The sequence below is a fragment of the Hetaerina americana genome, unplaced genomic scaffold (genome assembly GCF_022747635.1).
Source record: "Hetaerina americana unplaced genomic scaffold, ioHetAmer1.1.p SCAF_8, whole genome shotgun sequence".
Taxonomy (NCBI): Eukaryota; Metazoa; Arthropoda; class Insecta; order Odonata; family Calopterygidae; genus Hetaerina; species Hetaerina americana.
Window position 1 is genome coordinate 19210396 of NW_027287427.1, and position 15364 is coordinate 19225759.

Sequence of the window (15364 nt, forward strand, 5' to 3'; positions counted from 1 at the left end):
AAATTTTTGTGTTGGTATACATTGTTATCCCTTATTAAGTATTTTTTATGTTATGTAATAAGGATGTAAATATTTACTGAGAAGGAGATCATTTTACTGGTTTTACTGACATTTACATATTAATTTGTTTGCAGGCACATACATAATAAAAGTAACTGATGAAATTACTCAGCTCCTCGATGAACAAACTATACTTGTTCAGACATTGATGTTTAGTCCTTACAAAGCTGCGTTTGAGGAACAAGTCATGGAGTGGGAACATAACTTAAGAATGTCACAAGAGGTTCTGGAAGTATGGCTAGATGCTCAAAAGTAAGTTTATAGATGTAATTTGAAAATTAGTTCTTATGTGGCAACTGTAATTCAATATTACACAAATGAATATATTTAAAAATTTTGATTATCATTCAAGCTATGGTACCAAAAACTATTCAGAATTTCTTTTTATTTTTATTTTTTCTATCTAAGAATTACATTGCAATTAGGCAATTGTCCTGGCGGCAACAGTCAAGTTTGGTCAATGATCATCTTACAATGAAAAATACATTCATGCACGCACTAGAGAAACAGATAGGAGACAAAATATTCTTACATACAATGATGCTTCCACATCACATACAAACAATATTTTAATAACTACAATGAAGTATATCACCCAGTGGCTGCTTTACATTTATTCTTAAAACTCCTAAAATTGGATGTAAAGGGCTCAAACAAACCTCCAGGCAGCTGGTTCCAATCAATAATAGTTCTATTTAAAAAAGAGTATTTTTTCTTATTTGTTTTTTGCATTCTCATTTTTATTTTGAAACTATGGTCGTTTTTTCCCTTAAAGTTAGGCTTTTCTATCTCTTTCCATAAATCTTCCCACACTTTGTCATTTTTAACAATTCTATACATCGCACCTAACCTTCTCAGATTGGTCCTTGAGGCTCCTATCTAGGGGATCATTTTTACCTCCCATGTGATAGCACAAATAATATTTTTCTATGATGAGTTGACATTCTTTTATAAATTAAATTATAAATTTGGTATATCATCTATGAATTCCATAAGAAAAATGCAACAGACACCCTTACCATTGAATTCAGAAAAGGACCCAGTATCAGTAACCTCTGTTACTGTTCTGAGAATTTGGCACCAGAAATCTAGTATTGCAAGCATCCTCACTCTTAAACCAAAGGTGTCATTCTGCAAGATGAAAATTACCCTGTACACTTTATCATAAAGGCAAAGACCTGGATTAAAGAGAACTTATTTCCTAACATTAAGCAAACTGCAAGATTTTTGGTAACAGAATGGTGGCAAGGTGAAACAAAAAGTTCATTCTTTTCTCTCATTCCTTTTGTGGTGCTGTTTGTACCTACAGTGCAGAGGACAGGGCAACATCCATTAAATGGGAAGTGAAGGAAAAATTACCCTTGGCACATACCTGTATGTGATTTATTGCAATCTCAATGTTGTATACACCAAAGCGCAAGGAGTATAGTATCAAGGAAAAGCATGTGTGCTAGACATTTTGTTTTAATAATGTCCAGCATTTTTTTAATTCCAAAAATTAGGGTTGGTATGATTGAAAACAATTGTAAAAATTTATGAGACAATTTTTCAATTTATTCCCATAGTTCTCAATATTTTTTTATTATTTTCCTGTAAATTAATGCTGGTTTGGCTTGCACTCTCTGAATTAATATTTGTTATCTGCATTCAAAACCTCTGGTGATTAATTCAGGCCCAATATGCTTCTTACCCTCCCTTCTCATCCTCTCTGTTATCCATTCATTGCTGATATCTGTCTAATTGTTTGCTGATGTGTTCACATTAACAGAGATTAGAGGAAGAGGAAGTCTATGGTATTGGAAGGGGATCCTTCTTACTCAATATCTGAGGAGAGAGGTTTTCCTCCTAGTTGCCATTAAAAGAAAATGTACTAATTCTTAATTCTGAATAAATACATGTTCCTTAGCTACTGAAACCCTCAAGATAATATGATGAATGAATTTGTTTCCTGAACCAACATATGTATACTGATAACACTTGAGCCTTGTTGTCAATTAACAGTAAGTGTTTGAGATGAGCAAGAAACAAGCTCTGCTGTAGACTTTATGAAAACCATTTGATGTTCTCCCTCCAATTGGCTGGGTGGGCATAGATGGGAGGGGAGTCTGCAGGACGGGATGGGTATCTAACTCCCTCGTATATACTTGGCGAGGGGACCTTGTTTCTGGTTGTCTGTGGCGTTGCCAGTTTGGTTTCTCAGCTGAGGGTTATGGCTAACTCATATCTTTAAATAGTTCTTAGCCCTACACTTAAATGCTGTCATCAGATATGACCACTTGCCTCCTAGTGAATTTAATAAGGAACCATTACTTGCCCATGGCTCTATGGCTTCATTTCAAAGAAAAGGAGGGAATATACTGGATCAGGTCGACCAGTTCATGTGTTGGGCAATATTATATAGGAAAATGGACATAGTAGAAGGGTAATTTGGAGAAGAAGAGCATCAGCGAAAGGAGGATATGCCAGAAGGAAATTTAGGGAAAAAGGGTATTTGTTAAGTACACTAACTGAAGTAAAGAAAAGACTAGGATTTAATATAGGGAGTAGTATTTTATGAATATGAAACTTAGTCATTGAGGCAAGAGGATGATTGTAGAGGGGAGGCTTTTGAGATATTTACATGATGGAGAATAGAGAAACATAGAGGAATAATGTAGTTTTTAAATATCATATTGATAGGAATGGAATTGCTCAGGGAACACTAAATCAAGCCGTAGAAATGGTGGAGGAGATATTAAGAGATAGCTGGTTGTTGAAGACTCTGATAGATAGAAGGGAGAATGTTGGTAAGAGGAGATGAGGTAGGAAGAGATAGACTTTTTGGATGGCAGGAGGGTAGGTAGAAAATACAAAGGTAGGTAGAACATACAAACAACTGAAGAAGGGAATAATGGAGGCAATCAAGAGGAAGCCTAAGTAATGCATACTAGTTATCAGCAACCATCCAAAATCTAGTTTAATGGGTATATGTAATTAAATTGAATTAACTTTTGTGAGTTATGTTCACAGTTATTTCAATTTCCCATAATTATATAAATACACATGAAACTGCCTTTCTTGTTATTGCTTATCAGTAAGTTATTTACAGCAAGTGGTTGTACTTACAACCAATATTTTCAAGCATGGATATAGCCAGGCAACTTCCTAATGAGAGTAAAAAATATTTATTGATGGACCGTATTTGGCGGCGTATTATGAAAAATGCACATGAGCATCCTAAGGTGAGAAAAATTGTTATTATTTGTGATATCAACTTATTGATGTGATACATGTATGTATAAAATTTTCATTATTATTTACAAAATCCAGATAATGACTATATGTCCTGACAGAAGACTTCTTGAATTGCTGAAAGATTGTTCTAATCTTTTGGAAATGGTACAAAAAGGACTTTCAGACTATTTGGAAACTAAGAGAATGCTGTTTCCAAGATTTTATTTTCTTAGTGATGATGAGCTCCTCGACATTCTATCTCAAGCTCAGCATCCTGCAACTGTACAACCCCACTTAAGAAAGTGCTTTGAAAATATTTATAAGGTACTATTCAACTTTACTCAAATTAGTATAAAATAATTTGGTTTTTCATTGATAATATTTTAACTTCAGGCTGAGCTTCATGCCCAGTCACCGTGCAAACATGTAATGAACAAATTCCAACTTAGGTAAATGATTTTCTACTCTTTTGTAATAGAATTATTTTGCTTTTATCAGTTGACATTTGGTGAAAATCTTCTGATTACTCATATGATATCTGCTGAGGGGGAGCAAGTAGAATTTACAAGTGCACTTTATCCTGAAGGCCATGTTGAGGATTGGTTATTGAAGGTTTGTTTATTGTTTTGACTTTTTAAAGATTTGTTTAAGTGGACCCTATTCTATTCTGTTGCTAGCATATTGTTACTATTCAATGGAATGCAAGGTATTTGCGAATTGAAAATAAGTTGAAATTATGAATTTAATTTCATTGAACTCAAAGAAGGCAAATAATAATCAATATTCAATTACAACTAAGTTTTATAGTTACCAATTTTTATTCACATTTTGTAGGTTGAGTCATGCATGAGAACTACTATTCAGGCTTATATGAAGGAAGCACTAATAGATATAAAGAATAGGAGGCGGAATGAATGGGTATTATCATGGCCGGGACAGGTTGTAATTGCTGGAAGTCAGACCTATTGGACTGCGAGAGTGGAGGCAGGCTTATTCCAAAAGAATCTTGGGAAGTACTATAAAACTCTGCTTCATCAGGTTTGTGTTATTTAATGCATTAGTTGTTTCCTTGCATAAGCAGTGATGTGTATGCAGATAGAATATATAGGCACTGCTAATCTAATAATGAAATGCCACTATGCTTGTGACATATTTCCAATAAATGTCCCTGAAATTTTACATCACATAAAGTGTATAAAGGCAGACATAATTTGTTGTTTTCGCATAATTCTTGCTATTGTATTCATCCATGTATGCTCAAACTTGAAATTAAGAATTCTCAATTCATGTTATATAGTAAGCTTAATGTGCTATGTATATGTGGTACAATTTAATTGATTGAATTCCAGTATAGTGCTAGGAGTAGCCGGTGAAAGTTAAAACATGTTCATTTCCCCTTTGGCAACATTGTAAGTAGCAAGTGAAAAGAAAAATGCTGCATGGAACTTTTACTTTTGCCTGAACAAATCATCTGCTGTGGCCTATTTAACGCTGGGGGAGGCTTCTGGAGAGTCAGTTATTCCCTATAGCACAACTAGAATATGGTTTTAAGTGCTTACAAATGGGAGATATTCAATTTCAAAGGAAAGTGAACCTGGAGTTCCAGTCACTGATCTTACAGAAGTATACATTAACATCACTGCTCCCATTGTGATTGAATATTGTCAAATAATGTTAAGAGCAGTATTGGAAATATGATTATTTCATTTGGTATATTCACACTCTAAGTGAAAAATTCCACTTTAGACCTATTGGTGCTCAGTGGGTTCTGAAACTGCTCATATCCAAACAACAGGACAGTAATGTGCAGGTTTTTTCACAGTTGAAGTTGATGCTATAGGGAGACGAAGAGTTTCTTTGGAATGTTATCACTTCAGATGAAACTTGACTACATCATTTTGATCCTGGGGGTTAAAAGCAAAGGAAGGTCTATGTAAAAGTCTCTACCTAAACCAATATCAAAGGAAAAACCCAACCGGAGGCTTTTGCCAGGAATGGTATGGCAACATTGAATATGCTGAATATATTAGAGAAATCATTGAGAAGTGCCGCCATCATCCAATCTAAAATCTAGACCTAGCCCTATGTGCCTTTTTACTATTCTCCATTGTGAGTAAAACCTTTATGGAAAGCTTTTTCATCATCATAAACAATTGTGAAGACTCCTGAATTTTTTTGAAGGACCCATCAAAACATAGTATCAGCATGTCACAATGATTGAAAAATGAGGTGGGACAGGTACCTTGCATCCAGAGGGAATAACTATGAAAGGAAACATCAAATTTGAAGCATTGAGCAGCCCTTGTATGCACCTCATCTCAGAAAACATTGCAGCTAGTCATTCTTCTCAAAGAACAAAGCAAAACATACTGCAACAATAATTGAAATGGAACAATCAGAGGCATGATTGGGAAGAAGTGTTGAGTAATCTAGACATATTTTCCAATCATTTCATGAAGTGGGAGCAGAGCCTATCTATGGTGGCAATGCAAGCTTTTTTTAATTCTCAGTATATTCAAGACATATTACTAAGAAAATATGAATCCACAAATTTTGATAAGAATTTGACACAATAGTATGTAGATGCTTCCTTTGCTATTATGACCTAAAATCATGCTAGGAGGGACAAAAATTTTCCCAGGATAAGTGATGCTTGATGTGACCCTGAATGGCTCAGGGCCTTCAGTGAATTTTGGTCACTCACTGATATGTGTAAATCATGGTCTTGCTTTAATTATTTCTCACCTAAAAATTTATGAAAATGATGAACGATGAGGTGATGAAAAAGTAATTGGTCATTATCAAATATATGTATCCAATTATATCTTTTATTTTGCTAAAAACGATTTCCTCTACTCCATAAAAATTTAAATATGTATGTGCTTATATTTAAAATGTAAATACTTTTGTTTTGTATTTTCAATGCTATCCTATTTAATAAAATCTTAATGAATTTGACCTCAAAACATGATACAAACCTTTTAAAACAATTTCAGCTGGATGGTCTCCGAAATCTAGTGAAGGGAAAACTTAGCAAGGTTGAAAGGCAGGTGCTGTCAGCTCTAATTACAATTGAAGTGCACTCAAGGGATGTAGTTGTTAGCTTACTGGATAAAGGAAGTGTGGATGCAAGTGATTTCTCCTGGTTCAGTCAGTTAAAGTAAGTATTTTGAGTTATAATTTTTGAATACTAAGTATTAAAAATGTAAATAGCAGTTAAATTTCACATACTCCTCCTCCATACTATTCCTTCATACAAATTTAGTTAAAAATTTCAAATCAAGCCTACTTAGCACCCTCCGTAAGTTACATTGTTCACTCTTCCCTGTTACAATGATATCATTCTTGAAGGAAACAGCTCCTTTCAAACCTTGTATAATTTGGTTTGATAATAATGGAATTACAAACTATAATGTGCATGAATCTTCATCCATTTGAGCATTATTAATGGTTTTTCCTTAGAACTTCTTCACATTGTTAGGATCCACTGTTATAACTATGACAAAGAGGAGAGGCAACATAAAATTTATGTTGCTTATCATTATAAATATATGTATAGTAAACTTTCAATTATCTATGTGTGGATTATCCATTTTGGGGATTATCTGTACTGCTCTCTTCCCAGCACCAAGAAAAAGTGTACCAAATAATACTGGATAACCATTGAATTAAGGTTAGAGAGATAGCAGAGACTATGGGCATACCAAAAGGATACGGTTATCATATATTGACTGAAGAATTGTACATGTGTAAGCTATCCACATGTTGGTTGCCACATTTGCTCACCTTAGACCAAAGAAGTATTTGAATGAAGGTTTTCAAGGCCTTTTTCGAAGCAATGTAAGCAAAGTGAGTAAGATGTTTTCCATCGATTCATAGCTGTAGATGAACCTTGGATCCACCACTACACTCCTGAGATGAAAGTGAGGGTCAAAGCATAGGAGTACAGAGGGTGAACCTGCTCCAAAAAAAGTCAAGATGATTCCATCAGCCAGGAAGGTGATGGCAACTATTTTTTGGGATAGTCCTTGAATTGTGCTCATCAGTTATCTTCGAAAAGGTGAAACAACAATGGGAGAATATTATGCATTGTCACTTGACAAGCTGATGGGAGAAATTGTAAAAACAACCACATTTGAACCGATAAAAGAAAGTGCTTCTCCACCAGGACAATGCTCAGGCTCACACTTCAGTGGTCACCATGGCTAAATATTGATGAATTGCAATTTGAATTGAACACTCGTCATATCCACTAGGTCTGGCCCGCAGCAACATTTTCCTGTTTTCTAACCTTTAAGTTTCACCTGAAGGACAGAGATTTTCATTGGATGAGGAGGTTATCACATGCAAATTCCCATTTTGTGGAGAAAGACATCAACTTCTATATGGAAGGATTGAAAATGGTAGAGCTTTGCTGGAAAATTGTATCAACTTAAAAGGAGACTGCTGAAAGAAAAAAATTGATGAAAAAATGTCTTGTTTATTTGTTAGGTCAGAAATTTTTCGGACTACTCACATGTAGTACTCCTGGCACAATAATTATTACTCCTAGTGCAATTATCATTGATCCTGGCAGAAGAGACCTAGACATCAGCAGAACATAGAACATGTTCCACCATGTTAAGTAGTTTTAGGGGAGGGATTCTGGTCTTATGGTGGGAATTTTAAAATGTTTTTGACCTAACATTTCTATTTACTTTCCCAAGGTAATTTTTATTACTATTCCTCTTTTCTTAAAATTCTGATTTTTATTTGTGGACTTTGTGATTACATACAGGTACTATTGGATGGATGATAATGTAGTTCTACGTGCCCTAAATGCTCAGTACAGCTATGGGTATGAGTATCTTGGTAACAGTGGGAGACTAGTGATAACCCCTCTGACTGACCGTTGCTATCTTACTCTAACCAGTGCTCTTCACCTTAGATTTGGTGGAGCACCTGCTGGTCCTGCAGGCACTGGAAAAACAGAGACCACCAAGGTAAAAAGTACTTCAAAATTTCTTTTTTCAATGATTAGTTTAATGAATTTATGTAAAGTGATGTTCGCTGCTTATGGTTACTTGCACTAGTAATCCAATCAATCAATTTCTCCAAATTCGGGTTCATGTTATGCAGACACATTGTTTTCACGAACACCAAATTTGGCACTGGGAGTTACTTCACGGCGGTAAATATTATTTGGGTGTCTTATACTGTTCTGTCTGCCACTGTTTAGGATGAGGGAGAAAGAGATGTTTAATGCTATAAGGATCCAGGGTCTGAGACATAAATAAAATTATAAGTTCAGACTACTTTGTCTCATTACTATAGGGTTCACTATGTTTCTGGTTTTGAAACGCTTGTTTTTGTTAAATATTCTCTATGGTGTTTCTTTTAGATGATTATTTAAGTGCTAGTGCACAGGATAGAAATACTGCACACAATCCAGTTTTTCATAAATATATTTATACAATTATCAAGTAAGTTTAAATGTATGTAATATGCATATGATATTCTTTCTTCATTGAAAAAATTCTGGAATATTTCTAAAATATATTTAAAAGAAATTTTATTGACTAATTGTCTCTAATCAGGTTTGATGTTATTTTTGTTTCCATAGGATTTAGCTAAAGCTTTTGCTAATCAGTGTGTGGTTTTCAATTGTTCTGACCAGCTGGATGTCATAGCCATGGGCAAATTTTTTAAAGGCTTGGCTAGGTAATTATTTTCCTTGTGAAATTAATATTTTTTATTTGTGTCAATGAAACCTTTCTCACTTGCCGATGTTTTCTTTTCTTAGCTCTGGTGCTTGGGCTTGCTTTGATGAGTTCAATCGTATTGATGTAGAAGTACTATCAGTTGTTGCACAGCAGATAACAACCATTCAGAAAGCTCAACAGGCTCGCTTGGAAAGGTACGAGATAATATTAAGAGGTTATATTTTTGGCATACTGGAAAATTTCAATTCTATTAGCCTTGATTTTTTGGAGACTCACCTTGAAAGTGGAGATGCACCAGCTGATTATCCCCACATTTTTATTTAGGGTACCACCATTTTCAATGCGTAGGCCTCATCTCCGGGTACGATGTTTTTTGGAGATAATTCAGCATATTAACTTTTGCATGTTTAAGTAGGGAAGTGGGAGGATGATGGTTGTTGGAGTAGGAAGGAAAGGGAGAGGTTAGTTGGTTAATGTAAAAGGAAAATCGCCAGCCAGGAGACAAACAGTCTAGACTGCATGTAGGCTATGATTAAATAAGGAACTACAATGTTCATATGCTAAGAGGAACAATGACAGCACTGATTCTTGCTAAACTTTACACTACAACTGGAATCAGTACAGATTCTCGCTACACATGAAGGCTTGTCAGAAGCTTCATGAAATTGAATAGATAGTGTACAAAAATTGTTGGATGTGAGAATAGTTAATTATTTCTCCTAGCCTAGGACTTCATTCTATTTTTAAAAAGGTTTACATAGGCTAATTTAAGTATTTTCTATTGTTTAGAAAATATTCCAAAAAGAAAATTCCTATAGAATACATTAAGGATGTACGTATTTGCTTGATTTGTAGATTTCAAGGTGTTTGATTGAGTAGATTAAGTAAAATTAATGTTTATCATGGAGGGAAGAGGAGTAGATTGTAGGGATATGAAACTCATTGATAAACTGTTAATAATTTAGCCTGCTCAGATGCAAGTGGTGAATGGAGAGTCAGGGTGAGCAGTGTTAGGAAGAGGGTTAAGAGTGGGTGACTGTTATTGCCCTTGCTTTTCAACATATGAATGGAGAAAATGATAGAGACATGGAAAGAAACAGAAACAGGAATGAAAGTCTGTGGCAAATTCATAAAATCACGTTTATCTATGGTCAATATACATATAGTTAGCCAGTCAGCCAATTGGTTACAATTGTTGCTGAACACATTAGAAAATTAGTGTGTTAGGTATGGGTTAAGATTTGGTTTTTGAAAAAGAGAAAGGCTGAGTCAAATCTTAAAATTGGAGGGATCAAAATAGAGCAGGTGGAATAGTTTCTCTATCATGGCACTGTTGGCACAGAGGAATGGGCAGGAAAAGAATAGGCATGTTGGATAGAATGAAGGGGAGAGAATCTATGCAGAATTGATGAATGGTTTAATTTAATGTTGGAGATCTGGTTGTGTTTCGTTGTGAGAGTTAAAGAAATTTATTATTGCTCATTCTGTCCATCGAAAGCCTGCCTTAAATGGTAGAATGTCAATAAAAATCAGAAAAGCCATTTCCATACACATCCTTTGCATCAAACAACAAAAGTATAGCAATTGATTATACATACAATTCCCTTACACTCACAGAATACCTTCATCTACCCTTCAGTGGTTGTGTGAGATCTATTGCATGCATTACTTGCATTGTTTTGCTCATATTTTAATAATTCAAAGGACTGTGAAACTATAATCTCATATGGAAACCATGCAAATATGACCCCATGCCTAATGGGAATTGTGGCCTGGGTTCCTGACTATCTGTAACAGATTATTCAGCTGAGACATTTATATTTTAATACTTCTTCTTAAAGCACTCTTAACAGTCTGCATATAATTAACATTGACGGACAATGTGCATGTGTGTAATTAATTATTAACTGTGCACTCACTATAGTTGACTTGATCTTCTGCTCACTACCTTTCATGTCTGTGGGGAACTTTGCATTACCCAATGTCACGCTACACCTTATGAAATTAATGAGACCCTTTTTAATAACGCTAAATTTTACATTCTCCACATAGTGCGTAAGACTGTGAATAAATATGTTTCATATTCTAAATTAAATGCCACAGCTAATAATATTTTTCCAATATGTATTGCTCATCCATCTCCCATGCTCTTTTTCCATTCATTCTTTAAATTTGATCTTCTAACTAGATCATCTGAATTCCCTTTAGTCTGGAAAAAGGTGATCATATACCCTAAGAAAAATATTAAAAATCATCAGTAACTCTAAGACTTTCATCATGATACTAAATATTTAACCTTAAGTAATTATTTTGATCCCCTCCAATCCTGCTATCAATGCAGTTTTAGTAAAGGGGCTGCTTTGCTGAAAGTTACTGATGACATTAGGAGGGCAATAGACAATTGCCTGGTTATTTTTTTGATCCTTATTGACTTTAATAAAGCTTTTGATAGGACTTAATTATTATTACAACTTTAATAGACCTTTATTCTATTCTATGTAGACACCAATGATGAATGAATATCCGCACTTTAGTTTTTACATGTAATTTATATCATTGTATATGTACATATACATATCCCCAATGAAGTACCATAAATTTGCTGCTTACTGTAATGTATTCATTCACCCCAAAAATATCTGAGAAGGTATGAAACTTTCAAGGATGTTACACAGTAACTCTGAGTGGAAATTTGAATCAAAGTCTCAGAATGGAAGCTATAAACATAATGATTTAATTAAGCTCAGATTTAGCAGGAAATGTACTGTTAAGTCATCAATCATATGAGTGAAATATATTTTGTGGTGTCTTAAGTTGAAACTAATGTTTTGATGGTACATTTTATGAGTTTAATTTAGTAGTTTTTTTTTGTTATTTAGGTTTGGATATTTTTAATATGATAGTAATGAAAATAGATGAAAATAATGAAAATAAAATATTAATGTATTTACCTCTGTGTGCTTAATTTCTCTATAATCTTTTTATAGGTTCATGTTTGAAGGTTCTGATGTAGTTTTGAAAGAATCTTGTGCAGTTTTCATAACAATGAATCCTGGTTATGCAGGGCGAACAGAATTGCCTGACAACTTGAAAGCACTCTTTCGACCAGTTGCAATGATGGTACCAAACTATGCCCTCATTGCTGAAATATCACTCTTCTCTTTTGGATTCTTAGATGCAAAAGATTTAGCTGCTAAAATCACTTCTACTTTCAAACTCAGTTCTGAGCAACTTAGTACACAGGTGACAGAATTTGGTTTGATCAATAAGCTATCATTGTATGTGACATCTGCATATATCATTGTTGCTGGCATCTGCATCAATGAAACAACAATTACTAAGACTGAATCTACACTTTCAGAAATTCTATTGTATTTCTCCTGTCACATTTAAAGAAATTTAAAGTGCAGTCAATTACATCAAGCATGATATAAAATCAACATGGAGGACCAGAACCCAGCTTACGAGGTCTGTTCAAAAAGTATTGCGAATTTTGAATTTTCGTGGGTTACGTAAATTTGATTTTCGATTTTTTGTGGCGTTATGTTGGTACGTCTCTCACTTATGCCGAAAAGTTCAGTTAATTGTTGACAGCTGTTTTGCTTGGATGTGTTTTGGCTTGTCTTTGATTTTTGCCTGTTCCAAAAAATGGATCAAAGAATCTGTATCAAATTTTGTGTGAAAAACGGAATTAAGAGCTCGGGCATTCCGAACGTAGAACGTGGCATATGGAGAAGCTACATTGGACCGAAGCAATGTTTGTCGGTGGTACATAATGTTCTCAGAGGGCCAAGAAGATGTGAACGACGAAGAGTGTGCCGGATGTCCGAGCACGTTAGCAACAGACGAAAACATTGATGAAGTGAAGAAAATAGAATTGGCTGATCGTCCAATCACCGTTACAGAAGAGGCCGAGGACCTACGCATATCGATTGGCTCATGCCATTCCCGTGACCCGTGACTATGACACCGCCGCGAAATTCCTACCAAATTTGCTCAATTTCGACCAAAAACAGCTCCGCATTAACATTTCTAATCAAGAGTAGGACTCTGTCCGCGACAACCCAAATTTGCTCTAGAGGGTCATAACTGGTGACGAATCATGGGTTTATGGTTATGACGTGGGAACTAAAGCTCAATCATCCCAATGGAAGCTGCAGCATGAGCCAAGACCGAAAAAAGCGCGCCAAGTTTGGTCGAATGTGAAAGGTTTGCGTACAGTTTTCTTCAATTGCAGGGGCGTGGTGTATCATGAGTTCTTGCCTCAGGGTAGACCGGTAAATAAAGAATATTACCTGCAAGTTATTCGCAATTTGCGCGAAGTAATCCACCACAAGCACCCGGATTTGTGGAAGAACAAAAATTGGCTTTTGCACCATGACATCGCCCCTGCTCACACATCGTTACTTGTGGCACAAGAGCGTTGGCACAAAGTGCATAATATCTAATGGGGATTGCTTTGAAGGGGACAATATAGATATTCATTATTAAATAAATAGTTTTTTAAAAAGCACAAAAGTCGTGATAATTTTTGAACAGACACATATGCATAGATGTATATCGTACATATATGTAGATGCTATATGTATATTCTAACTTAAATTAGAATATTAGCTATTTAATGAAATGCTTTTCCTTTACTAAAATTTTTTAATCATAACTTGAGATCAGTTTACTTAAACACACTAGCGTTTTACTCTGAAAAATTCACAAACTGTGAGGCATGTTGGAATAGTTAATTTAATAATTAATCTGCTGATAAGAATGAAATTGCAGAAATGTCATGGAGTAAAAATAATTTGCCTTGACCAGGACTCAAACTTAGATCACCTTCATGATTTTTACACAGTAACATTACTGCATTTTTATGATCAACAGCGGATGACTCAGTTAAAATAACTGTTGTACTATCTTCCATGGCTCCTTGAATTTATGTTTATTAATTATTAGCTTGTTAAGTTTTTGTTAGCTAAAATTTGCTCCTTTTTGTTGATCAAAAAGTGAAACAGTGGTCACCATTGGAGGAGGTCAAAATTGGAGGATGGCCCTCTTTATCAGACTCATGCATTTCATCATAATAAATTGAAGCATATTTGGATTATGTTTACTTAGGCTAGGCTTAAGAATAGTAATTTTTCATTTTGTCAGATATTTCTGAGCACTGAGCACAAAGTATGCAAATGATTACCCATTTTTTTGATTTCCAGGACCACTATGACTTTGGAATGAGAGCAGTAAAAACTGTGATAGCTGCTGCAGGTAATTTAAAAAGAGAAAAACCTGACATGGATGAGAGGCAGATTGTTTTAAGAGCCTTAAAGGATGTCAATGTGCCAAAATTTGTTCGTGATGACTTGAAACTCTTTACTGGTAAGCTTGAAATTATGTTATCATAGGTATGTGATTGCATGTGAAATATTTATTAGTGGAAAGTCTTTATTTGAATGCAAATGTACGCATGGAAATTACTGACATCCATGCATCTGAAGAAAATGTTTTTGAAATCATGTTTTGTTTTTGCTCGATTGTTCAACACTCTTGACAGTCTTGATTAGGTGCCTCTATTGAGATCAGCTTATCAAAACAGTTAATTGAGTACCCACAAATCAGATTGAGTGCACTCACTTTTGAGAGCTTTGAGCTTCCTCATCAAGTTTCACCTGTCTTGATAAATAATGGATATTTTGTACATGAAATGGCATTCTACAACTGGTGCTGCTATATATTAATTTAAAACAAAGAACATCTAACAATTAGTTATATGCTGTAATAGTTTTTAGAGTGTTACCAAAACAATCTGTCCTTGTTTTCAGCCTATAGTCCGTGAGGTTTAACTTTTAGGTTTAGACTCTTTCTATTATACTATTGTACTTCCATTTTCTTGCCGTACTATCAGCTAAGAACTTAGAATGTATGGCTTATCCGTGCCTTTATTTATCATACCATTGAATTAATTCTCAATGGCATGCAGCTATCATGGAGTTTCTTGAATTAACTTTTTGTTACTGATGTAGAGGACAATGATTGAATAATTTGGAAATCAAAGCACATTTTATTCATAGTGGAAGGTTTTGAGTACTCAATACGTGAATGTAACAAATCATAAAAATAATGAGAATATTCAGCGTCTTGCACCATACCAGCCATTTCTTGGGATTTTTGCTTGGTTATAATTAAAAAAGTCATGCAAGAGCTGCAAGGGTTTTTTGTTCTCTAGACAAGGTTTCCCTTCCTTCCCTATAGCATGGACACATGTGAAATGGTGTATATGAACAGGGATGCAAGCGTGACAGTACTTGTTAGAGTGAACATTACTTCTCATTAAATGAAGCATGCAAGATAAGGGTTAAGAAGCACAGTGAGGAGGTGAGAAAAAATTGGGTAAGCAA

At 34.8% G+C, this 15364-nt stretch overlaps 1 protein-coding gene across 1 annotated transcript in view; it reads left to right on the forward strand.

Moving 5' to 3' along the window:
• LOC139697949 (dynein axonemal heavy chain 1-like) overlaps window positions 1–15364 on the forward strand; it is a 500497-nt gene that overhangs the window by 28198 nt on the left and 456935 nt on the right. Inside the window, exons 19-29 of the mRNA XM_071596807.1 lie at window positions 135–312; window positions 3149–3281; window positions 3370–3597; window positions 3772–3885; window positions 4108–4311; window positions 6270–6433; window positions 8051–8255; window positions 8876–8973; window positions 9056–9169; window positions 11963–12218; window positions 14183–14345. Coding sequence (XP_071452908.1) covers window positions 135–312; window positions 3149–3281; window positions 3370–3597; window positions 3772–3885; window positions 4108–4311; window positions 6270–6433; window positions 8051–8255; window positions 8876–8973; window positions 9056–9169; window positions 11963–12218; window positions 14183–14345 — 1857 coding nt within the window. The remainder of the gene's footprint in view (window positions 1–134; window positions 313–3148; window positions 3282–3369; window positions 3598–3771; window positions 3886–4107; window positions 4312–6269; window positions 6434–8050; window positions 8256–8875; window positions 8974–9055; window positions 9170–11962; window positions 12219–14182; window positions 14346–15364) is intronic.